This window comes from Mirounga leonina, unplaced genomic scaffold, assembly GCF_011800145.1.
Source record: "Mirounga leonina isolate KUSES-001 unplaced genomic scaffold, KU_Mleo_1.0 Mir_357, whole genome shotgun sequence".
Lineage (NCBI taxonomy): Eukaryota > Metazoa > Chordata > Mammalia > Carnivora > Phocidae > Mirounga > Mirounga leonina.
The window spans coordinates 5,407,929-5,433,028 of record NW_023270702.1 but is presented as its reverse complement, the minus strand read 5'-3'; the positions used below and the strand labels follow the sequence as shown (position 1 = coordinate 5,433,028).

The following is a 25,100-nucleotide window of genomic DNA, read 5'->3' as shown; positions in this document are numbered from 1 at the left end:
TCTAAGAAATCTAAAAACCCATTTGAACTTACTGAATATTCATATTTTTAAAAGCTTACCTCAAATTTTCATTTTTATTAAGATTTCGAAGAGCATGCGTGTGCATGAGTGGGGGGAGGGGCAGAGGGAGAGGGAGACAAGCAGACTCCCCTCTGAGTGGGGAGTCCAACGTGGGGCTCGATCCCAGGACCCCGAGACCATAAAGAGCCAAAATCCAGAGTCAGACACTTAACTGACTGAGCCACCTATGTGCCCTCAAATTTTCATTTTTAAAAATCTGTTCTATTTTCACCTTAGGGAGATCTAATATATTTTTGGGCTAATTTTTTTAATAATTCTGTACTCACAACATGCAACAAGGACTAATACCATACGTATCTCCAAGGAGCATTTAGGCATACAACAAAATCTACATTTAAACAAGGCCCCTAGCTGATCTGTATGCACCCTGAAGTTTAAGAACTGGTTTAACAGAGCATATCTTCCCTCAAGTTAACTTTTGTATGTTTTGTGCTCTATCTATATACCTGAGATGCTATTCAAGAACTAGGCTTTTAAAACAAAAAACACACTTTTTCTTCATGTCTTGTATCTTTCATTCTTAAGTCTAGAACCAGGAGTATAAAAGGAAGAAAACAAATTTAACTCCTCACCCTCCCATTAAATTGGCCCCACCCATAAAAGATTTAATTACTGTGGGGAGGAAAAAAACCAACAACAACGTGTAACTTTGCTTTCTGAAACAAGATGACAAAACATCTTGTAAGCACTGAAACACTATGTCAGTAGGAAGCATACAATTTAAAAGTCTGTTAATTTTCCAAGGAACTATGTCTAAATCTACCTCTCTAATAACATTCTCCTGTGGAATAAATGGTGGTAATTTATAACTAATTTCTCCAGCATCTAAGTTAGGTGGAAATTTTTTTCCAGAGAAATATTCAAAACTTCACAAACTTCCAGTGTCTTTCTGCTATGTGTCACATCTTTTTAAAAAAGGACAAAGTTGAGAAAACAACTGGGGATGACAACCAGGGCTGGTGTTATATTATTTCTGTCATGCCTGGGAATGGGGCACAACAAATAACTCAAATTCTCTGTTAGAATGAGCCTAAAGGTTTTACTTAGAAACCAGATGGTCTTTTTTTTTTATTCTTATGTTAATCCCCATACATTACATCATTAGTTTTTGATGAAGTGTTCCATGATTCATTGTTTGTGCATAACACCCAGTGCTCCATGCAGAATGTGCCCTCCTCAATACCCACCACCAGGCTAACCCATCCTCCCACCCCCCTCCCCTCTAGAACCCTGTTTGTTTTTCAGAGTCCATCGTCTCTCATGGTTCGTCTACCCCTTCGATTTCCCCCACTTCATTCTTCCCCTCCCGCTACCTTTTTTTTTTTTTTCGTAACATATATTGCATTATTTGTTTCAGAGGTACAGATCTGAGATTCAACAGTCTTGCACAATTCACAGCGCTTACCAGAGCACATACCCTCCCCAGTGTCTATCACCCAGTCACCCCATCCCTCCCACCCCACCCCCCACTCCAGCAACCCTCAGTTTGTTTCCTGCGATTAAGAATTCCTCATATCAGTGAGATCATATGATACATGTCTTTCTCTGTTTGACTTATTTCACTCAACATAACACCCTCCAGTTCCATCCACGTCATTGCAAATGGCAAGATCTCATTCCTTTTGATGGCTGCATAATATTCCATTGTATATATATACCACTTCTTCTTTATCCATTCATCTGTCGATGGACATCTTGGCTCTTTCCACAGTTTGGCTATTGTGGACATTGCTGCTATAAACATCGGGGTGCACGTACCCTTTCGGATCCCTACTTTTGTATCTTTGGGGTAAATACCCAGTAGTGCAATTGCTGGGTCATATGGTAGCTCTATTTTCAACTTTTTGAGGAACCTCCATACAGTTTTCCAGAGTGGCTGCACCAGCTTGCATTCCCACCAACAGTGTAGGAGGGTTCCCCTTTCTCCGCCTCCCCGCCAACATGTCGTTTCCTGACTTGTTAATTTTAGCCAAACTAGATGGTCTTTTAATGAACTAGTGTCTTCCCATAATATAATTCTAGTTTATTGCTGACTAGTTCACTTAAAAAATATGCAATATGAAATGCTGGGCGAGATCTTTCTTTACTGAATAAAGAGGGTAAACAGAGATATGTTACAGTATTCATGATTGTTAAAACCAGGTCCCCAGACAGGATCAAATTGATAGAGATTAACTGGTTTTACCTGTTGGATCTCTCACTGGTTCCCAGTGCAAGTCACTGTCTTTTTCCCTGATCCATCCACAAAGCCCATGGTCGAAATTACAACTGTGTATCAGAACACCTATAAGAAAACGACCAGAAAGATGAGTAGACCACAATGGCACAATTTGTAAAAACAAATTTGTGAACTAGGGTTATCGATCTGTACACTTGTTCTCTTCTAGCCACACTTAACTATCCGACCAGAACTTCCCTCCATGAGATAAAAGGAAGAGCACATGAATCCTTCCTTAGAAAAACTGTGCATGTGTGTTCAGCTGTAAAAATAGAACACAACAATGTTGCCAAATTATGACCTTGTTACATCATCACTTACAAAATAGGGTTTCCTCTTCATAGTTTAAATGCTGCTTTAATATTTTTTTAAAAAGATGATGATGATATGTAATTATTTTCACTCAACAACTGTATGACTTCAGAGGAAACCAAGTTGTTAAAAAAAAAAGTACACTTTTCCCAGATGTAACTAAGCAATCTACAATTTAAAAGTCATTTTCAGGAAATGGAAGGAAACAATAAAATGTCATAACATGCTAAAAATGTAAGGATGTACCTGGGTCATCCTTTGCTTCATCATCTGCACTGACTCCCCTTTCAATTTCAAATATTTCAAACAAGTCGTTTGAAGGCTGCCGTGGAACTGCAAGAGAGAGAGGTTTGGTCTGGTTTGGGTGAGGTATTGATAAAGATGCAGGCCTTAACCAGGGCATAGAAGAGAAGACCTAGGCATTTCACACATCTGGAAGAATCCAAAATATTTCATTACATGTCACTCTAAGATTCATGATGTTTATTCTATAGGGACTTAGGACTATAACGTTTATCTGAGTACAATTTTTAAAAGTGTTTTCCAAAAGTTTCTAAAATACAACATAAAAATACATTAAAAAGTCTTTGCCTGGAAAATATGTTTTAAACGAGCTACCAGTTTCTAGCAAAATATTCACCTCTGTCAAATTCTAGAACTTGTTTCTATGAAAGATACATTATGAACTCTAAATGAAGGCGGTTTTAATGGAAAATGCCTGCAACTGCAGTGAATGGTTTGACTTTCTAACCACAGCATCAACTCCCCTCCAGTGAAGGCTGCCCACTGCTGTACTCCATCTACAATTCTTACCACAGCTGGGTTCCCTGGCTCCTTAAAGATCAAATCCCAACTCCCTGATGCAGCATTCACAACCCAGCCCCCAAAACACACAAAATACTGTCCAAATCATGCCATTCATTTTCACATCTCTGGCCCCATCCCCAGCTTGGGATTCTCTTGTTCCTACTAATTAACCTGCCAAACTTTGCCTATTTCCCTCTTCTTCTTCCCGTCTTCCCCACTGTAAATATCATGCCTGGCTGAAAACTTTCATGCCCCACGTGAATTAAATCATTCCTCCTTGTACTCTCCAAAGGCTCATGTGCACACCTCTATTACACTCTTCTATAGAGAATTGCAGCTATTCACATACATGTGTGTGTGTCCCTCTGCTAGTTTCTGAGGTCCTGGAGGGCATCAACTGTGCCTTATTCATGTGACATTTCCAAGGTTTGACCTGGTGATAGATCCTCAATAAGTGTTTACTGCACGGATGTGAAAATCTTATCAGAAACTCATTTTGTCAACGCTTTTCCTCAAATGAACCAACTGGGACAGAGCTTAAGAATCTACTTTTTTGGGCGCCTTGGTGGCTCAGTTGGTTAAGCGACTGCCTTCGGCTCAGGTCATGATCCTGAAGTCCCGGGATCGAGTCCCTCATCGGGCTCCCTGCTTGGCAGGGAGTCTGCTTCTCCCTCTGACCCTCCTCCCTCTCATGCTCTCTGTCTCTCATTCTCTCTCTCTCTCAAATAAATAAATAAAATCTTTAAAAAAAAATCTACTTTTTTAAAAAGAGTCATTTAAAGCATTAGTTATTCAATGTATATTTGTCCCCCATATGCCAAGTACCATGGCAGGCCAGGGAGACAGCTAAAGGGGTGAACAAGACCAACTAGGACCTGACCCTCTGGGAGCTTGCATTTGAACTAGAGAGGCAAACATTAAACCACACTAAACATAAATCCACACTACAATTCTAAATGTTGATGAGGGCTGTGAAGGAAAAACACCAGACGATGTCCTGAAGAGTAACTGGGTTGGAGGGTGGGGGGTATGTGGGAATATCCGAGAAGGGGAATTCCTGACCAAAGACTAGGGCTACTCCCTTCTCTTTGCCAGAACCTCATTAACTATATTTTTATAAGGCAGGGAGTAAAAGAAGTCGAATGCCAAGCAACAGATATCAGTCAGAGGGTTCTTTTTCAACACTATTCCTATTATTTTTAGCAAGATTTTTTTTAAAATTAATCCCATAATATTTGCACTGATTTTTTTTTTAGCTTTCTACTTTTAAAGTTTTTCCCTTTTTGTTTCAGAAGTCCAAACAGTGAAAACCCATTCCCTGCCCCCCACCCCCCTCACCCCCACACATACACTCGCATATACCCAGCCTGAAAGGGATGGGAGAAGAGAAGCTGGTCAATAGACAAGCTTTAGGGACACACCGCCATCACAGGTGCCCTAGGGGGTGAGGTAACTGGCTACCTTCTTGTACACCCCAATGACTCATGGCAATGCATTTATAGCTTTCCTTTCTTCCTTTAGGACTCTAAGAGGGAGACTGCCTCTTATTTACTAAAAATATTACAAAGTTGTAGGCAAACATGCTTCATTTCTCATGACATAGAGAAAGTTCAAAAAATTCTATAGAACAATCATTTTTTTGTTCTCTTGTAACTTATACAAATTATCTCTGGATTGGAACAGCTCAAATCTTACAGTACCATAGGATGGTGCTACATTATGGCAGTTTGTCAGCCCCCTTTTTTTCTAGCTGAAGGACTGTTACATGGTAAATAGAGTCTTGGTATAGAGAGGGAGGATTGAACAAAGGTTTCCTGGCACAAAGGGCCTGTTTTTTGTTTGTTGTTGTTGTTCTTAGAAGCATCCTTATTACAGGTGATCTTAACACTATAATACATATATTACAACATGTGGATAACTTCCAGTCACTGATATAACACTTGTCATAGGAAGCTTGCAAGTAGCTTAGAAACATCTATGTTATAAGTGAACTCATCACTTCATTCTTCCTAGAATGGGTGCAGTTTCCACCTACATAACACTGTTCTCTATGGTGCTTGCAGGATGTGTTCTTAGAAACCTCTGTATTACAAATGTACTTAAACACTTTATGCTTATTTAGTGGGTATCACTTCCATTACTGACATAACACTGTGTGAACACAGCTTGCAAACTCCTTCTTAGAAATATCTTATTAGAAGTGTTCTTAAACAATCCATTGCATGCATTAATATAATGAGGGTGACTTCCACTCAGATTAATAAACTGGTCATAAAGGGAGATCAAGGGGAACCTCACTAAGGAAGCACCATTTAGACCAAGAGGGAAAGAATGTGGAAACTTCCAAGCAAAAAGCAAAGTGTTGGGGGGGGGATGGGGGAAAGGGAGTGTTTCAGACAGCAATTACAAAGAAGGTGCTCAGAACATTTACAGAAAGGCATTCATGATGCCTATAGGAAAGATGCTGAGAAATGGGGAAAGTGATGTGGGATGAGGTTGAAGAGAAAGGAAGGGAGGAGATCACACACTTGGAAAACAGCATCTCAAAGAATTAGTCATCTAACAACTTGCAAAGTGCCAGATGTTTCATTAATAGTTCTTGGAAACCAAGTGCCTAAAATACTAACTTCAGCAGCAGTTGATCAAGCACACCCTCACTGCAGTTCATGGGGAAACATTCCAAGGAATTTAGAGGCCTGACATGCTCAGCAGCTATTAGTTCTTACAATTCTGTGTACTCTACTCTGTAACTCTGCCAAATTGTTCAACTATTTCTCCTTTCTCACACCGCTATGGATTGCTAAGAGTGTTCCACTGAAGGGTCAGGAGAAGGTTCACCACCCCACTCCCTTGCATATTTTATGGTTTATGTGAAAATACTAAGTGAAATAAGAAGTGGGAAAAAGTCATTCAAGCAGTATGACCTCAACTATGTACAAGAAAAACAAGCAAACAAAACAACAGACTAGAAACAAGAGTGACAAAAACAACACCCCCTCCCAAACATATACGGTCAATTAACTTACAATAGAGAAGCCAAGAACATGCAATGGGGAAATGGAGTCTCTTCAAGAAATGGTGTTGGGAAAACTGGACGGCCATATGCAAAAGAATGAAACTGGACCACTATCTTACACAATACACAAAAATGAACTCAAAATGGATTAAAGACTTGAATGTAAGATCTGAAAACATAAAACTCCTAGAAGAAAATATAGGCAGTAATCTCCTTCACATTGGTCTTGACAGTGAGTTTCGGGATCTGATTCCAAAAGCAAAGGCAACAAAAGCAAAAACAAACAAGTAGGACAATATCAAACTAAAAACTTTCTTCACAGCAAAGGAAACAATCACCAAAATGAAAAGGCCAGCTACTAAGTAGAAAATATCTGCAAATCATATCTGATAAGAGGTTACTACCCAAAATATATAAAGAACTCCTACAATTCAATAGTAAAAAAATCCAATTAAAAAATGAGTTCTAAATCAACATTTTTCTGAAGAAGACATACAGAGGCCAACAGGTACATGAAGAGGTGCTCAATATCACCAGTCATCAGGGAAATGCAAATCAAAACCCTGATGAGGTATCACCTCACACCTATTAGGACGGCTACAATCAAAAAGAAATAATGAATGTTGGCAAGGATGTGGAGAAAAGGGAACCCTGGTGCATTGTTAATGGGAATGCAAATTGGTGCAATCACTATGGAAAACAGTATGGAGGTTCCTTGAAAAAATTAAAATTAGAACTGCCACATGATTCAGCAATTCCACTTCTGGGTATTTATCTGAAGAAAATAAAAACACTAATTCAAAAAGATATAAGCACTCTCATATTCACTGCAGCATTATTTCTAACAGTGAAGATCTGGAAACAACTTAAGTGTCCACTGACGAATGGATAAAGAAGATGTGGTCTGTATATGCACAGAGGAATATTATTCAGCTATAAAAAGGAATTAAATCTTGCCACTTGTGACAACATGGAGGGACCTTGAAGGCATTATGATAAGTGAAATGAGTCAGAGTAAAATACCACAAGGTCTGGCTCACAGATAGAATCTTTACAACAGAAACAAGCTCATAGATACAGAGAACAGATTGGTTGCCAGAGGCAAGGGGTGAAAGGTGGGCAAATGGGGCTCAAAAGTTACAAACTTCCAGTTATAAAGTAAATAAATTATAGGGATATAATATACAGTGACCATATAATATATGGTGACTATAACTAGTAATACTGCAATGCATATTTTAAAGTTGCTAACAGCATAAATCTTAAAATTTCTCATCACAAGATTTTGTAACAAAGTATGATGGGTGTTAACTGGAGTTATTGTGGTTATCATTTCAACATACATACAAATATTAAATCATTGTATTGTACACCTGAAACTAATACAGTAGATCAATTATACCTCGGTTAAAAAAAAAAAAAAAAGAAATACACCAATATGCTAATAATGGTGGTCTGAGTATTGGAAATGAAAGTGATGTTTTCCCATTTGTTCGGTTTGCTTTGTCTTTTGTAATTGTATATTTTTAGGACTGTTCATAAAAAGAAAATTTCTGTTGTAGAAGAAAAAAAGTACCTAAAACATAGAGAGTTCTGTGAGAGCACATATATAGACCTCTACCCCATAGCAACTATATGTCTGTTACTTGTATTTTGATTGCTCAAACAGAACTTTTTAATTTATTTGAGAGAGCGACCGAGCACATGCACTGCGGGGGGGGGGGGGGGCGGGGGGGGGGGGGGGGGGGGGGGGGGGCGACAGAGGGAGAGGGAGAAGCAGACTCCCCGCTGAGCAGGGAGCCCAATGTAGGGTTCCAATCCAGGACCCCAGGATCATGACCCGAGCTGAAGGTAGACGCCCAACCGAATGAGCCACTCAGGCCCCTCAAAGAGAATTCTGAATAGAGTCTTGGTACCTGTTATTAAATGTGAGGCTATGAAATTGAAATATATTAGTGAATTTGTACATATTCTTTGATTCAAGAGAACTAGTTTAATCAATGTAGAAAATATTAAAATAAATGACTAGCCTTGCCTAAAAATAGATAACCAGAATAGATACTTGTACATGATTCTTCTAATTATTTTCCCTGCTGTGCGTTTTAGCTAATAGTCACTTTAACTATGCAATATATCTATTTTATAAAAAACAAACACATATCTGATACTGTGTAGTAACTGGACCATTAATTCTTAGAATGGTATAATTTTAGAGATTAAAAAAAGGATAGGAGAAATGCTAACAATACAATTCCTCTACTGTCTGTCTGTCTATCCATCCTCCCTCTATTCTATCCACTTTTTATTCCAGTCAGTCAAGAAAGAGAATCCACTGGGTACAAGGCATTGGGCTAAGAACTTGTGAAGCAATGTGCATACACTTGCCTTCAAGGGGTCTAATTTCTAGAGGTGAAGACAGACCTCTAACAATTTCCCCAGGTAATGAATGCTTTAAAAGACAAGTAGAGGAGGCTGTGTGAGCATGGGGGTGGGGCCTGGGGGCTGGCTAAGCTAGCCTGGGGAGGACAGATGCACGAAGATCTCTGAGAAGTGATGCTCACACCAGGACAGGAAGGGTGCATTACTGAGAGCTAGTGCCCTAGGGAATGAAAAGGTGTGGAACTCAAACATCCTTCCAGCTCTAGAGCTCACAGGTGGGGAGGCAGGTTGCGGGAGGAAGGGCACCAAATGAAGCTAGAGACAGATGTGGGCAGATTAAAGCCCTGTAGAGATTTTGGGCTTTATTCTGGTAGAAGCTGGAAGTCTTTGCAAAATTTCAGGTCAAGTGCAATGTTCTGGCTGTAGCATGGAGAATAAATGGGGGGGGGGGCGGTGAAAGTGGAGGTCAGAGAGCCATCATGACCAAAATTAACATAAACTAAAGAATGGTCATATAGTCTTTAAAAGATTTGTTTCCTAAACTTTTTCCTTCCGATGGCCAATGTTTTACCCACCAAAACACTATCACTTGCCCAGTGCTTCTTACAGCCTTCTGCACGAACTAAAATAAAAGGAAGGTGCAGGTATGAAGCATGCAGACAACTGGATAAAAACGTGGTTGGACTGTGCTTAGGGACCTGGTACTCTTTCCCAGTGGCTGGAGGGCCTGGGAGACCATGAGAAGAATTGGCCACACGAATAAGCAGGAAATCTCTTTAAAAAGACCCTTTGGCCCATTTTCCATTAAATATATTTCCCCCAGGAACATAATACTAATATATAGCTTGTGTTCATAAATGAGGTTTCCCAAATAGTCAACTATACTGTTACCCAAAAAGCATTAAGAGTAAGCACTGTGAAGTAAAAGTAAATATTATATACACACCTCCCACTGCCAGACTTCTTCCAAAGAGTTAACCATAGTAAAATGTAAGCACTATTTATTAAAGGTAGCTTTGCAAATTCTGTTTCTCTTCCAGGGTGGTTACCATGACATGACCCAGGCTAATTCTGGCATTTGTCGTGAGATGAAAAGATTAAAGATAACACTGTCTTAAATTGTTTCTATGGTCAGGGTTTTCGTTCAGTGGAAGAGAATGGTGCATATGTAACTCTCCTAATATTCTGAAGGCTCTTTCTGAAAGCAAAACCTAGGGGATTTTTAGAGACTACACAGTAGGAATGAATGACTGGGTTTTATGAGGCAGTTTCCTGCCTCTCTCTCTCCCCCGCCCCCTCCCCTGGCCCCTTCTTTCCCTCTCCAGATGAAGAACATACGCATGCATTATAGCTTTAAATGACCAGAGAGAAGCAAATAAAAGGATTGGAAAGGAGCTTCTGAAATTTCCTTAACCACATTAGAGAAAATTCTTAGCCATATACTGATTACTAGCAAAAAGAAAAGGGTTTCTGGGCTCCACAGAAATAAGCCCTTGTCTGCCAAAGCTTTCATCCCATAGGAAGAATCTAAAATGTTCAAAAGACAGCCCTTTGGGCTGAGAGTAAAGAGCAGAACTGGGAAAAAATCAATCTCTGGTGAAAGGTGGAACATAGACACTGCTTCAGTACTCAGTAAGGAGCCCAATTTACATGGCTCACCTATTTCTCCTTTAATAAAGTTTCAGAACAACTCAAAGCACTGACTGGGGCAAACCCAGGAGAAAAGAATATCTAAAAGATGGTTCTTTTTTAAGTATGACCATAAGGATGAGAACACAACTTTTCCAGAGCAAGAGAACACCTGACACGTTCTGTTCTCTCTCCCTCTTCTGAAGCCAAAGGAAACCATGAAGAGTAGCCCTGTCGGGAACATTCCAGAGCAGGTGGTGAGCAGAGTACCTGATCTCAGGCTGCTGCTGGACACAAGGTGGGGGATTTGCCTGCAGAAGCTCACCTGCTGTGCGGGACACATGTCAGTGCCCTCAGGCCAAAGAAATTCCTTTAAAGGAAAAACAGCTTTTATTTTTGAAATTTATCAGACACATCCTGTAACATGTTTCCCACCTAGATAGACTCATCTCTCAAAAAGCTGTTGTCACCACTGACACAGCAAAGTTGTTGAGGGGATCCTGTCTTTTAACATCACAACTGTTCACCTAGTTACTATGAACACCTAAAGGAAACAGAATATTCCAATGATTTGGTAAAAAGTAAAGGACATGTGAAGTAGCTAGCTTTCTATTTGTATTTTCTCTGCTCACCCAATAGCTCACACTAGCAAATCGATTTGGTTCAAAAGGATCTGGTTAGCCGAAAATAATATTAAAATATAATGACCCATAATAAAAAACATTATAAAAGCATCATAAAAATATAGACTCGGAACTGAACACAAAATGGGGCTGTATTTTATGAGTTAAGTAGGGCTTATTTCTGTGGAGCCCAGAAACCCTTTTCTTTTTGCTAGTCATCAGTATATGGCTAAGAATTTTCTCTAATGGGGTTAAGGAAATTTCAGAAGCTCCTTTCCAGTCCTTTTATTTGCTTCTCTCTGGTCATTACTATATAATTGAATTCAACAACAGCCACAGAGGTAGTATTGGCTGCCATGTACTGAATTCTTAGTATATGGTGAGAGTTTTATGTGCACCCACAACAGCTCAATGAGGTAGATACTATTATCATCCCCACTTACAGATGAGGAAATGAAGGCAGAGGAAGATTTCGTAACAGGCCCCAAATCACAGAGTGCCTATGAGCACAGTACTTTTCCTCACAACACTACAGACAGATGTGCATTCAACTTAAAACATTTTTGATTTCTGACTTTGGTCACGTTCACCAAGAATTCAATCTGTACCTTCCGGGGAGAACGATTTTTTTTTTTTTTTTTTTACCAGCCACCATCAAATCAAATTAAATAGAAATCAAAAATCTTGGAAACTTTCCGAATTCACCGCACCAGATCCTGACCTGTAAGCAGCGACAACTCGCTCCTTCCAAACACCAGCAGAGATGTAATCTCCAGGGAGATGTCAGGCATCTTAGGGTCTCTGGTCTTTACCAGAAAGCAAACCCCTCCGCAGAAACAACCTTTTACCCATTACCACACAGCATCGGGAAAGAGACTAAGAATAATGAGACCACACCAGCCACAGCCTCCGTAAAATCCACAGAAGGCAGGCGAGAAAAGGAAACCGTACACAGTGCACAGCAGAGCAACAATCTTAAAGTGGAAAGTTTTCTTTTTACTGCCTGATACTTGGAATTTCAACACATTCTCAGGACCTAGAATAACAAAGCAACAGGGAGTCTGGTTCTCTGATAAGGCCACTCCTAAGAGCACCTGATACACATTACATTATATTCTGTAATCTTTATTTGGCAACACTTCTCTTCTTTATGTGACCCAGATGCTCCATGCCGCATTGTAGGCACAACTGCTACATTTGAACACTCCACATCTGGCTAGCTCTGTTCCCATTCAGGGCACGGTACTACTGGCTGGAGCGAACATTACGGCTCAGAGAGCCCTGCTTTCCAGTGTGGTCGGCAGATCAACAGCACTACCTGTGAGCTCGTTAGAAACACAGAATCTCAGGTCCTATCCTAGACCCACTGAATCGGAATTTTCACTTTAACATATTTCCATGTGACTTCTATACACACCGAAGGCAGAGAGGTACTCCCTTAGAAGGTCTGATTTAGTAAATGTGTGGTAGGGATTAGGAATCTACATCCTAAATAAGCACCCTAGGTTATTCTGGTTCAAAAGCTTCTGACAACACTTTGAAAAAAATCTGCTTCCTAGTCCAAGGGGTTTTACATTCCTTGCAGTAATCTGAGCTTCCTAGCTAAAACTGGGCATGTCTGACACACTCAATTGTAAAGACAATTTTGAAAAGTTAAAAATAGAAGTTAATAAAATCTTTAATGCATTTTTAAAAGCCAGTATATTCTAAATAAAATTAATATGACTGAGAATCAGAATCCCATGGGGTACTTTTTCAAAACACACAGCTCACTCTCTTCCTGGGGAGAGTGGGATTCTGACCACTGACACCTCTCCTAAGGAATCTCCTAGAATAAATTACAGTGACCCACAGCAGTGGGAATGGGAAGAGTAAACATCACTGAGTGAGGACAACAAAAGGACAAGGAAAGTCACCCCAAATATCATAAACTGGATAGATTCACAATTACTAATCTGCTTTTTTTCTTCCAAACTTTTATATTCTTCCGAACATATGTAGACATGTATTTTGTGCCTAATTGGGGTCAAACGGTATATACAGTTCTGTATCATCTTTTACTTACCCTTTTTATAACATCAGTGTTTTCCCAAGGCATTAAATATTTTTCAAAAAACATTGCTGCATAATATTTCGTTGTATTGCTAGACTAGAAATGCATTTCCCCCTAAGTTCCTTTACTTCAGGTTCTACATAAAGTTTTTCTTTTCTTTGCTTTGGGATAGCTCCTACCTGCTCTGATACCAGATTTTTGTCTTCGGTGCTTAGTCTAACTCCAACTTTTTAGCAATTCCCTGCAGCATATCTCTGATGTTCAAACAGGCATTCCACCCCACCAATTAAATCTGCTTTTCTTGCTCTAAGTCTGCCCAGCGTCTTTCTGCTCTCCCTGAGCACCCTCCACCAAGATCTTCCGGAGTCCAAGATCAACCCAATGGTCTCAGAAACTATGCGGATGAGAGCTAATGCACAGTAATTTGTCCAAAGTCACGTAATTCATAAATAATAGAGGTGAGGACTGAAACTGGATCTTCTGGTTCAATGTTTTCTCTCCTTAGCAGGAGTTAAAAACTCCTCAGTTTCACATGCCTCAACACTATTTCCCTACATCATGCTCAAAATTAGAGGTATATGAGAGTTTTCTAGAGAATGTTTACTTTCAATGACTGTGCTATAAGCTGTATTGGAGTAAAAAAAAGACCATAGTCTTAAATAACTTTGATCATTTGGGAACAGACCATCAGAATCAACAAGTTCAATTTAGCTAGTTCAAGCATTTGAAGAATAACTTAGATTGAGAAAAAGTTGATTCCAACATAAAATTTTATTTCATTCAATATTTTGGAGTGCCTACTAGGTACCAGCCATTGTTTGTTTTTTAAGATTTTAGTTATTTGTCAGAGAGAGAGAGGGAGTACAAGCTGGGGGAGCGGCAAGCAGAGGGAGAAGCAGGCTCCCCGATGAGCAGGGAGCCCGATGCGGGGCTCGATCCCGAGACCCTGGGATCATGACCTGAGCCAAAGGCAGACGCTCAACCGACTGAGCCACCAGGTGCCCCTGTACCAGCACTGTGTGACTGTTTCAGGGGAAAACATTGGGCGGATAAATGGCTGCCCACAAATCTGCACTAGACTATACTTGGCAACAGAGGGAAATGATTTAGATTAGAAAAACACATTTAAAGAAATTCCGCTTGCAGTCAATATTGGGTCAGATGTGACTGTTACAGATCTTTGGACCCTATCATTTGAGACAGATTTGAAAAATGAAGGATGTTCAAAGGCAACCCAAAAAGATTGCTAAGTGGGTTGAAAAACACTCTTTCTTTGAAAAACAGTCTTTCTAAGAAAAGGTTTATGAAACAAATTACCGAGCCCAAACAAGAGACAGCTGAGTAATTTCCAGAGAGTGTCCTTTAATACAAGGAATAGAGAGTCTGGAGACACTGACCAGCTGTGTCCCTCAGCCACAATTACCTGACCATCCTGCACTGGTGTAAACTACAATTTCAAGAATTTAGATTAAATATGAGAAAGAATATCCCAACAGTAAAATGTGTTATTGTGAGGGACTTTAGTCATCCTGAGAGATTTGGGATATAACAGGGATGATTTCTTTAAAAACTCATAAGGACATCACACTTGGATAATTAATTGATGTTGGTTTGATGAAAGTTTTTAGGCCCTAAATTAAAATGTGAAAAGGCTGTATTATAATCATTCCTTCTGGATTGCTTATTTGAAGTTTCAAAAAATTTTTTTTGTGTTTTGAACCCCTTTCTTTTGTAGTAAAAGGACAAAAATTCCAGCATCAATGATATTTTGTTTACACCTACAAGAAATGTTGTTTTAAGGGGCTGTTTCTTAAATCTTTTTCACATTAAAAGAAACGTGCCAACTTTCATCATACACGCCAACTTCCAAATAATAAAAGTATAAAGCAAAAATTATTTGAGCTAGTCTCAGAAGCTAGGGAAATATATATTTTGAGACATTATATCTACACTGACATCATCTGCCTTCTCATTATCATCAAATTTTCAGATTTAATAATCCACTGAATAGAATGCCAATCTCTAAAAAGAAAGGAGGAAGGGAGAGAAGAAAGAGAGGGGAAAATGGTGGAAGCACCACAGTAAAAAAATAAGGAACAATCAGAAAAGAATATTTTTTAATTCTTAAATATGGATTAAATCTGTTATTATATCGGGCTAGCTTTTGTATAGAAAATTTGATTACATGATGATAATTTACTTTAAAATGCTATGAGTGATCTATTCATTCCTTTGTTCCACAAATAATGTTCAAGTGCCAATTATGTGCCAGGCATTATTCTAGGTTCTTGAGACATACCAGTGAACAAAACAAAGATCCCCATCCTCAAAAAATTTGTATTCTAGTAGGGAGATACAACAATAGACATGATCAGTAAGTAAATAATACAGTATATTAGAAGGTGATAAATGGTATTAAAAAGAGAAAAACAGGGGTGCCTGGGTGGCTCAGTCATTAAACGTCTGCCTTTAGCTCAGGTCATGATCCCAGGGTCCTGGGATTGAGCCCCGTATTGGGCTCCCTGCTCCGCGGGAAGCCTGCTTCTCTCTATCCCTCTCCCACTCCCCCTGCTTGTGTTCCTTCTCTTGCTGTGTCTCTCTCTCTCAAAAAAAATAAATAAAATCTTTTAAAAAAAAAGAGAGAAAAACAATAGGTAGAGAGGCATGCTGGTGGTGGTTAGTAGGGCTCACAATATTGAATATGGGCGTCAGGGTGGTCCCCCTGGTGAGCTGACATTTGTGTAAAGAGGTGAGAGAGTGAGCCAAGCTGAGAGCTGGGGGAAGAGTGTCCCAGGGAGAGGGAAGGGTTGGAGCAAAAGTCTGAAGGAGCTGTTTGAGGATCAGTGAGGAGGCTGGAGTGCAGTCAAGGAGGGCAGAGTGTGAGGAGACAAGATCCTGTAGCACTCTGTGAGACACCGGGCGGGCTTGCGTTCACATGGAGCCAAGCACGTGCTGGTGCACAGCTCTGAACACTGACGTCTCACTTCTGTTCTAAAAGATCCCTCTAGTTGCTGGGTGGAGAGGGGACCACGGGGGAAGCAGGGAGACCTGTCAAAGGCTCCTGCGACACCGGCCCGTTGTTCCTCATAAGGCTGAAATCCAAAAGCTATTTCTGTAACTCAACCAAACTCTTTGGGAGCCAAATTAGCATAAATATCCCTATGTTTCACTGTAGAAACATTAATCTGTTTCAGTATACATATGTATCTAATTACTTTTCAAAACTCTGAAAAATTCTCTATCCCACTACTCATCTGGATAAAGGAATTTGGACCTGTCCTCCCCGGGAAGAAGGGCTGGGGTCAGGGAGGCAAGCACTGGAGATGGTGAGAGGCACTCCCACTTGAGGCAGAATTTGAAGGTAAGGCTAACAGGATTTCCACACAGATTGAATGTGGGTATAAAAAGAGTAGTTTAAGAGGACCCCAAGATCTTTCTTTGGCCTCAGCAACTGGTAGGACGGAGGTGACATCTCCTGGGGTGGGAAAGGCTGTGGGTAGAATGTTTGGGCTGATAATCAGAAGCAATTAGACATGCAGAGTCTGACACATGTATTTCCATCTAACAGGAAAGGCTCAACAGGCAGATGGATACCCAAGAAAAGTTTGGGGAGAAGTCTGGGTTAGAGATGTATCTGTGTTATAATTTTTTCCTTGATTTCCTTTTCCTTGATTTTCTTGATTTCCTAAAATAGCTTTAGTCCTTCCTCAGGGAACAATACATAACTACGTACATAAACACACATTATAAAGAGAAGCTCTGTTTCACAACCTCTTCCATTAAACAAATATACATCTTTCAATGTAAAGAAAAATACAACTAGAGTATAGGGCTGTTTGGAGACTGCCCGGCAGTGGCTGTCATGAACATCACCTGAACATTTATGAAATGGGGAGAGTTAAATTCTATTCTCAGACCCATGGAGAAAAAGGATGGCTTAAGACATTATTTTGCCAGAAGCGAAGAAAATATCAATGAAGAGAGAGTGTTGAACTAAAACATTGCTAAGGTTCCTTTCTGCTTTCACAGTGAATAAACACTAGCTGTTTGTCTTGAATTAAAAACTTAGAACTCCTCTCTTACTCAGAAAATAGGCTATAATCACAAGACAGTAAATTAAGAAGTGTCTAAAATGCCCTCATCCATGTTAAGCAGCGCTATAGCTGAAGATGAACAAGAGTGGAATCGGATTTGGGGCGGGAAGTGTCCAGAGGCAGCAATGCTATCTGTGGCATGTGGCCACCTTGGCATCTGATCAAGGGAATTCTTTCCCAGGGCATGTCTTTAAGATCACACTCTCTCAGAATGAGTGCTCTCAAACACTGCTGGAACTCCATGTTTCCCCAATCTTGTCCTGCTAAATTCTGTTGGTGAACTTTAATGTTACACTTTTAATTCATATGTGTGTTGATATAGAGAGGAATAATGGAAAGACATATATATATATATATATATATATATTTTTTTTTTTTTTTTTTTAAGAGAGAGAGAGAGAGAGAGAGAACACCAGTGAGTGGGGAGGGGCACAGGGAGAGGGAGAGAGAATCCCAAGCAGATTCCACGCCCAGCATGGAGCCTGACCTGGGGCTCCACCTCACAACCTTGAGATCATGACCTGAGCCAAAATCAGGAGTTGGACGCTTAACCAACTGCACCACCCAGGCGTCCCAAGAAAGACATACTTTTTAAAATGAGAAAATATTAAAAGACTCAGAAAGATGTTCATATCAATGTTACAGTGTGTTTTTATATTAAGTTGCCAAGTTTTTATGACCCTACCTTAAGGCAACAGAATAACATAAGTACTATCCTTACTTAAGCACCCATGAATAAACATCCCACTATATGATCACAAAGAGATGAAAACAAAACAAAGCAGAGGAGAAAGAAAGAGACACTGCTGAGAGAGAACAAAGGAAAGGAAGGGAGGCAAAGAGGAGAAAGATTTAAAAAAAATCATTTTCGGGGCACCTGGGTGGTTCAGTCGGTTAAGTGTCTGCCTTGGGCTCAGGTCATGATCCCAGGGTCCTGGGATCCAGCCCCACATTGAGCTCCCTGCTCAGTGGGGAGCCTGCTTCTCCCTGTCCCACTCCCCCTGCTTGTGCTCTCTTGCTCTGTCAAATAAAATCTTTAAAAAAATACCTTTTCAAATAAAACATATGTGAATGTAAAACATATTACTGGATCTACTATCGGATTCCTCTAAAAATTATTTTTATTGCCTAAAACATACACAGTTACAACTATATCAGAATTAGAGAATTTCAATCTCTCTTCAAATGGACAGAAGAGAAATTTGAGAGTCACATACAAGCAAAAAGAATCTTCTCTTAAAAATTCACAAATGTCAGTGTTCTTTTCGCCTGTTAAAAAAAAATTTGCACAAGTATTCAATATAAAGAAGCAAAGTTTGGTTCTGTCAGGGAGCAGTGGGAAAAGAAGAGGAGACAGGAGGAGTGAATGCAAAGGTGCCTAACAGTAAGCATGGTGACACATGACATAAATACAGGGAGAATTTGCAAGTTGTCTTGGTCCGCTAGCAAGGGAACAACCTCTTCCTCCTTCAAAACTTGCTGCTTTACCTCTAGCCTCTATCTCTATGGGTGATACCATCCTTTACCCACTCACCCACTGAAAATCTGGGGTCTCTGATCTGATCCAGCTCCAGTCTTCTAGATCCAACCACCAGGGCACAGCAAACACAAGGGACAGGTTTACTGGCAGGTTACTGCTTATGTGAGCCTGCTTCCTACCTCTGTGCCTTTGCTATGCTGTTCCCATGAACTATAGTACCTGTCTTTCCTCAAGCTCTTTGCCCCCGCTCACCCCAATACTTCCTGCCCAGAGGACTGATTAGGTGCTCTAATTTCTTTCATTAACACAGTATCCCAGTTATCTTCTGGGCAACTATCTTTCCCACCAGATTATACCTTATCTGTTTTATCTTTGTAAATCCAATGCCTAATACAGGGCCTGGAATTCTAAAACACACTCAAAATTGTTTACTGATTGAATTTAGTTAAATTAGATTAAAAGTTAAATGGGATGTGATATAGTTAGGTTTCCCATCTCTGAGAGTTTTTGACTCAATCTAAGTATGTTAGGAGAATTCCCATACTGGATAGGAAATGAGATCTACCATAGGACTTTGTGATATTCCTTCCATTTCTACACACATTGTAATTTGCCCAGTTGACTGCCTTTTATACAGTTCTTTATAATATTTAACAATAAAGACATATGACTTATACTTTGTACAGCTAATTCTTTTTATGTTTCATTCTTATTCAAGGCATGGCCAATGATGGAAATGCCACTGTAAAGAGCTTATTAAAAATGTGCCAACACAAAAGACCCTGGGTAGCCCAAGCAATCCTGAGAAAGAAGAACAAAGCAAGAAGCATCATGCTTCCTGATTTCAAGCTATACTATAAAGCTATAGTCATCAAAACAGTATGGTATTTGCATAAAAACAGATGCACAGACCAATGGAACAAAATCAATAGTGCAGGAGTAAACCCAAGCATATTTGACATGGGAGCCAAGAATACTCAATGGCGAAAAGACAGTCTTTTCAATAAATGGTTCTGGGAAAATTGGATATTCACATGCAAAAGAATGAAAGTAGACCCTTATCTTATATAACATAAACATATTAACTCAAAATTGATTAAAGACTTGACCATAAGACCTGAAACCATGAAACTCCTAGAAGAAAATATAGGAAAAAAATCCTTGACATGGGACTTGGCAATGAATTTTTGGATATGACACCTTAAAGCATAAGCAATAAAAAAAAAAAAAAAAAAAAGTGGGACTGCAACAAACAAAAAAGCTTCTGCATGGCAAAAGAAACCATCAACAAAATGAAAAGACAACCTATGGAATGGAGAAAAAATATTTGAAAACAATACATCTGATATGGGGCTAATATCTAAAATACACAGGGAACTCATACAACTCAATAGCAAAAAACCCCAACCAATCTGATTAAAAATGGGCAGAGGACCTGAATATACAGCTTTCCAAAGAGGACACACAGATGGGCAACAGACACATGAAGAGAGGCTCAACATCACTAATTGTGAGGGAAATAAAGCCACAATGAGATATCACTTTGTGCCTATTAGAATGGCCATCATCAAAAAGATAAGAGATAACAAATGCTGGCAAGGAGGTGGAGAAAAGAGAACCCTCTTTTACGGTCGGTAGGAATGTAAATTAGTGCAGCCACCATGGAAAACAGTATAGAGGTTCCTCAAAAAATTAAAACTAGAACTGCCACATGATCCAGCAATTCCACTTCTGGATATTTATCCAAAGAAAATGAAAATATTATGTCAAAGAGATATCTCCACTCCCATGGTCACTGCAGCATTATTTACAATAGCCATGACATGGAAACAACCTAAGTGTCCATCAATGGATGAGTGGATAAAGAAGGTGTGGTATGAATACACAATGGGATATATACACAATTCAGCCTTTAAATAAATGAGAAAATACTGCCATCTGAGATAGTCTGGATACACCTGAGGCATTATGCTAAGTGAAATAAGTCAGACAGAGAAAGACAAATACTGTATGATCTCACATATTATATGTAAAATCTTAAAAAAAAAAAAAAACTTACAGAAAATGGTCAGATTTTTGATTGCCAACAGTGGTGGGTGGGTGGGTGGGGAGAACAGGAGGAAAGTAGTCAAAAGGTACAAAACTCTAGTTATAAGATCAGTATGTACTAGGGATATAATGTCCAATGTTATGACTACAGTTGACACTACTGTAGTACTTATATGAAAGTTGTTATGAGAGTAGATCCAAAGCCTTCTCATCACAGAAAAATTCTGTTCCTGTTTCTTTTGTACCTATATGAGATGATGGATGTTAACTAAACTTATTGTGGTCAGTACTTCACGATATATGTAAGTCAAATCATTATGCTATACTCCCTAAACTTAGATGGTGCTGTATGTCAATTATATCTCAACGCAACTAGAAAAAAAACTCCAAAATATGTGCTAACATTTCTATGACTTACTGAACACGTCTCCTCTGGGTTTCTGAGGATCTGTCTGTATCCTGTTGTCAACCGTAATCCATCTTGGAGAGGTGGTGGCAATGGGTGTTGCAGGGGTCAGTCTGGTGCTTGGGCTTTCCGGGCTTGTTGTGGGTGGAGATGTTCCAAGTTCTGTGAATGGGGGTGGGGTCAGCTCTGCCGTTGGCCTTGGTGCAGGTCTTGTTGTTGGCTTAGAAGTGGGCCTGTTCGTAATAACAGGAGGAATATATGGTGTCTTCAGAGGCCACCTAGTACTTCCAACATCAGGAATCCAGTTACTGTGTCCTCCATCACCCTTTGAAATGGTACCATTTCCCTTTGGTACATGAATTGGACCTGAAGGTTCAATCATGACTTTTGGAATATCTGAAAGAGTCAAAAGATTTAAATTAGTGTGTCTCTCTAAAAGTTCGGTTGTGGAATCAAATTGTGAAAACACATTAGAATATCTCATGATAACTAGGCTTACTTTTTTTTTTTTTTTAAAGATTTTATTTATTTATTTGAGACAGAGAGAATGAGAGCACATGAGAGGGGGGAGGGTCAGAGGGAGAAGCAGACTCCCTCCAAAGCAGGGAGCCTGATGCAGGACTCGATCCAGGGACTCCAGGATCATGACCTGAGCCGAAAGCAGTCGCTTAACCAACTGAGCCACCCAGGCGCCCCTAGGCTTACTTTTCACATTTAGAATATTCCCCTACTGTAAGTCATGCTGTTTTCCAAATAACAACTATGTGTGGGTATGTATATGATATATAGATATATATTCATACACATATTCATCCTGTAGATATATGCAAAAATTATACTGGTATTTCTGTAATGGATATGTATTATTTACAACACAAAGAATTTCAAGTATTTGTAAAATGGAAATAAACAATCCTTGAGATTTTTAAAATGTAGAAACATTTTAAGTTTTTTAAAATATGAGAAATGTTCAGAATCTATGTTAAGTGTCCCTAGGGCACACATATACTATAAAATCATGTTTTGAATAATCTAAAGACTAATACTTTTCTCTTCCATACTCTATGTAAATTCAACTCATGCAAAATACATTAAGTATTCCATATTTTTTTTTAAGATTTTATTTATTTGAGAGAATAAGAGAGCACGAGCAGGAGGGGCAAAGGGAGAGGGAGAGAGAATCCCAAGCAAACTCTGCGCTAAGTGTGGAGCCAGACACTGGGCTCGATCTCACGACCCCGAGATCATGACGTGAATGGAAACCAAGAGTTGGACACTTAACCGACTGTGCCACCCAGGCACCCTAAATGTTCTGTATATTTTTGAAGTTTGTTTGCATTCCCCCTTACTATTTATACAACTGCTTAAAAAAACTTCCGAGGTCACTGTGATCATCTGTGGAATCTTTTTCGGTGATTATTGTCACCAAAAGGAATTAATATTTAATCTTCTTAGAACAGTATACTCCAGGCCTGGAGTATGACTACATGACCCTTCAAAAATCCTTTAACTCCCATGATTTCAAGGCTCATGATTTTCAGTAAATATTTTACTCCAAAGCTTTAAAAATTATCTACTGTCATATGAAATGTATGCTAAATTATGGCCTTGAATTTGTAAAACTTTCATCTTGGAGGTTATTTTTTTAATGTTTATCTACTAACATAGCCATATGCCAAACAGAGCTTGTAAGGATTTAAAAAGCAAAACTGTCCTAAATTTAGAGAAAATAAATATCGGAATGATTTTTTAATAGTAGAATTAGAAGACATAAAACAGAGGACCAAAAAATATATATTCAGATTTTCATAATGTAATGCTAATGACAAACATTTACTTCTGATTATAACAAAATCAAATTCTCAGGGAGAGCTCCATCATTTCTTGCCAGCCAAAGGGAAGCTATTGAGACATTTTAGCAAAGGAATTGAATGCTTTTAAGATTAGAATGCATTACTGAGTCTTTAACTTTTTAAAAATACCTGAGCAAGTGATTTGCCTGTTTGCAGAAAATATAGACTAACATAATTAGCTATAAAAAGTCTGCTTTTTGGATAATTAATCCTGTTCTTCATCTTTCCCAGTAATGCCCTTCACGTAACCCTGTATTTCCTGCTAGAATTCAGAGCTGGGAGATAAGCATTACTCACACACACAATTCAGTCCATCACCCTTGTATCCATCTTTACATTTACACTTGTAGGACCCGTGTACGTTGTAACATCGAGCAAAGCGGCTGCAATGATTCTGACCAAGGGAGCATTCATCTATATCTGCATCAGGAAGTAGGAAAAGAAGAAGTTTATTTGGGAGAGAAGTATGAAGACATCAAAAATATATAGAGTTTCAAAACAAAAAATATTTTTTGGAAGGTCCACGTAAAACCAGCGGATAAATGGAAGAAACAAAGTACCCATGCATCCAGAACCACCAAATGGTTGCACGGGGCTTCTGTTTAATGTAATGCCAGCACCGTCCCCTGCCGCTGATTTCCCAGTCACCACCACAGGTAAGAGAGCTTCCTGCGTCCCATGAAGAAGCAACACAAAGTGATAGTTGAGGCTCATTACCGTGACATTGGTATTTGCCTCCAATGTACATGAGGTCGAAGCCTTTCTGACACTTGCAGATGTAACTCCCAAAAGTGTTGACACACTGCCTAAATCGAGGGCAGGAGGCGCTTCCAGTAGCACATTCATCGACATCTAGAAACATAAATCAGTTGCGTCTTAGAAAGAGCAGCATCACGTTCAGAGGGAATGGATTTTAAAATAAACGTTGGCAAACGGCTGCCTGGCACCGGGCGGCTCATCATGAATGTTATCCAGCTGGCTGCCCCGACAGGCTACATAAATTCCACATCTCCAAATTTCACCGCATCCTCCTAACCAGAGCCATCCTGTTCCTGCACTATCTCTCTGCACAGACTGCACCTCTATCCACTAGTTGCTCCGACTGGAAACATGAGGCATCCTTAACAACCCTATTTCCCATAATGTGAAATCATCAGGCCCAGTTAATCAGGCCTAGTCTTCTCTTCACCCACTGCCACTACCCGAGCTACCATCTTCCAGGTTAGACTGTGACAAGAACCTCCGAACCGGTCTCTTCCCCGCCAATCTTACCCCTCCAGAGCATTCCCACTCAACTGTCAAATGCTTTACTGCAACCTAAGATTGGAATATTAAAACTCCTCAACTGTTCTGCTTGCTTTTTAAGTTAAATCCTCATTCCTCACGATGTCTGTGAACGCCCTGCCCTAACTATGTAGTCCTTAGGTACCTGCCCGGTTATATGTCAAGCCCCCGCCCCTCATACTTAGTCTGCACAGAAGCCACATGGCCTGCTTTCTTTCAAAACCTCGCACTGGCCAGCCCCTGCCCTCTCTCACTGAGGTGCCTACCCTGTTTCCACCTGCTTGGTGATATTTCACACGGCCAGTGGTCCAGGTCCTACTGAAGGGTTTTCCTTGACCATTACCTTCTAAAATAAACCCTCTGTGTTTTCCTCTTAGTACCTCATATTAACATTTAGTATTGTTTGTAATTTTCTTGGATATTTGTTTCTTTTCCGTCTTCCCCATTAGAGTATCAGCTTTGTGAGGATCAAAATCGCATCTGCTTTGTCCACTACTATATATCCTAGCAGTTGGCACAGTGCCTGAAATATAGAAAGTACTAAATCAGTCTCTCTTGAATCACTGACTACCTCTAGTCCTTGAGTAGGTACTACATGCTAGGTACTCTGCTCAGCTCTTTGCATACATAATCCCATTCAATCCTTACAATGGTTCTAGGTGGTATTACTCCCATTTTTTAAAAAAGATTTTATTTATTTATTTGACAGAGAAAGCGAGAGAGCACAAGCAGGCGGAGCAGCAGAGGGAGAGGGAGAAGCAGCCTCCCAGCGGGAGTCCTATGTGGGGCTCGATCCCAGGAGCCTGGGATCATGAC

The 25,100-nt window shown here is 39.7% G+C and overlaps 1 protein-coding gene across 7 annotated transcripts in view; it reads right to left on the bottom strand.

The window, feature by feature from the left end:
* Positions 1 to 25,100, bottom strand: part of NPNT (nephronectin) — a 77,163-nt gene that overhangs the window by 8,563 nt on the left and 43,500 nt on the right. For all 7 annotated transcript variants that reach the window (XM_035030217.1, XM_035030220.1, XM_035030219.1 and 4 more), the window contains 5 exons: positions 23,718 to 23,852; positions 23,298 to 23,420; positions 21,160 to 21,543; positions 2,858 to 2,944; positions 2,267 to 2,365 (listed from right to left, as the gene is read on the bottom strand). In XM_035030217.1, coding sequence (XP_034886108.1) covers positions 2,267 to 2,365; positions 2,858 to 2,944; positions 21,160 to 21,543; positions 23,298 to 23,420; positions 23,718 to 23,852 — 828 coding nt within the window. The remainder of the gene's footprint in view (positions 1 to 2,266; positions 2,366 to 2,857; positions 2,945 to 21,159; positions 21,544 to 23,297; positions 23,421 to 23,717; positions 23,853 to 25,100) is intronic.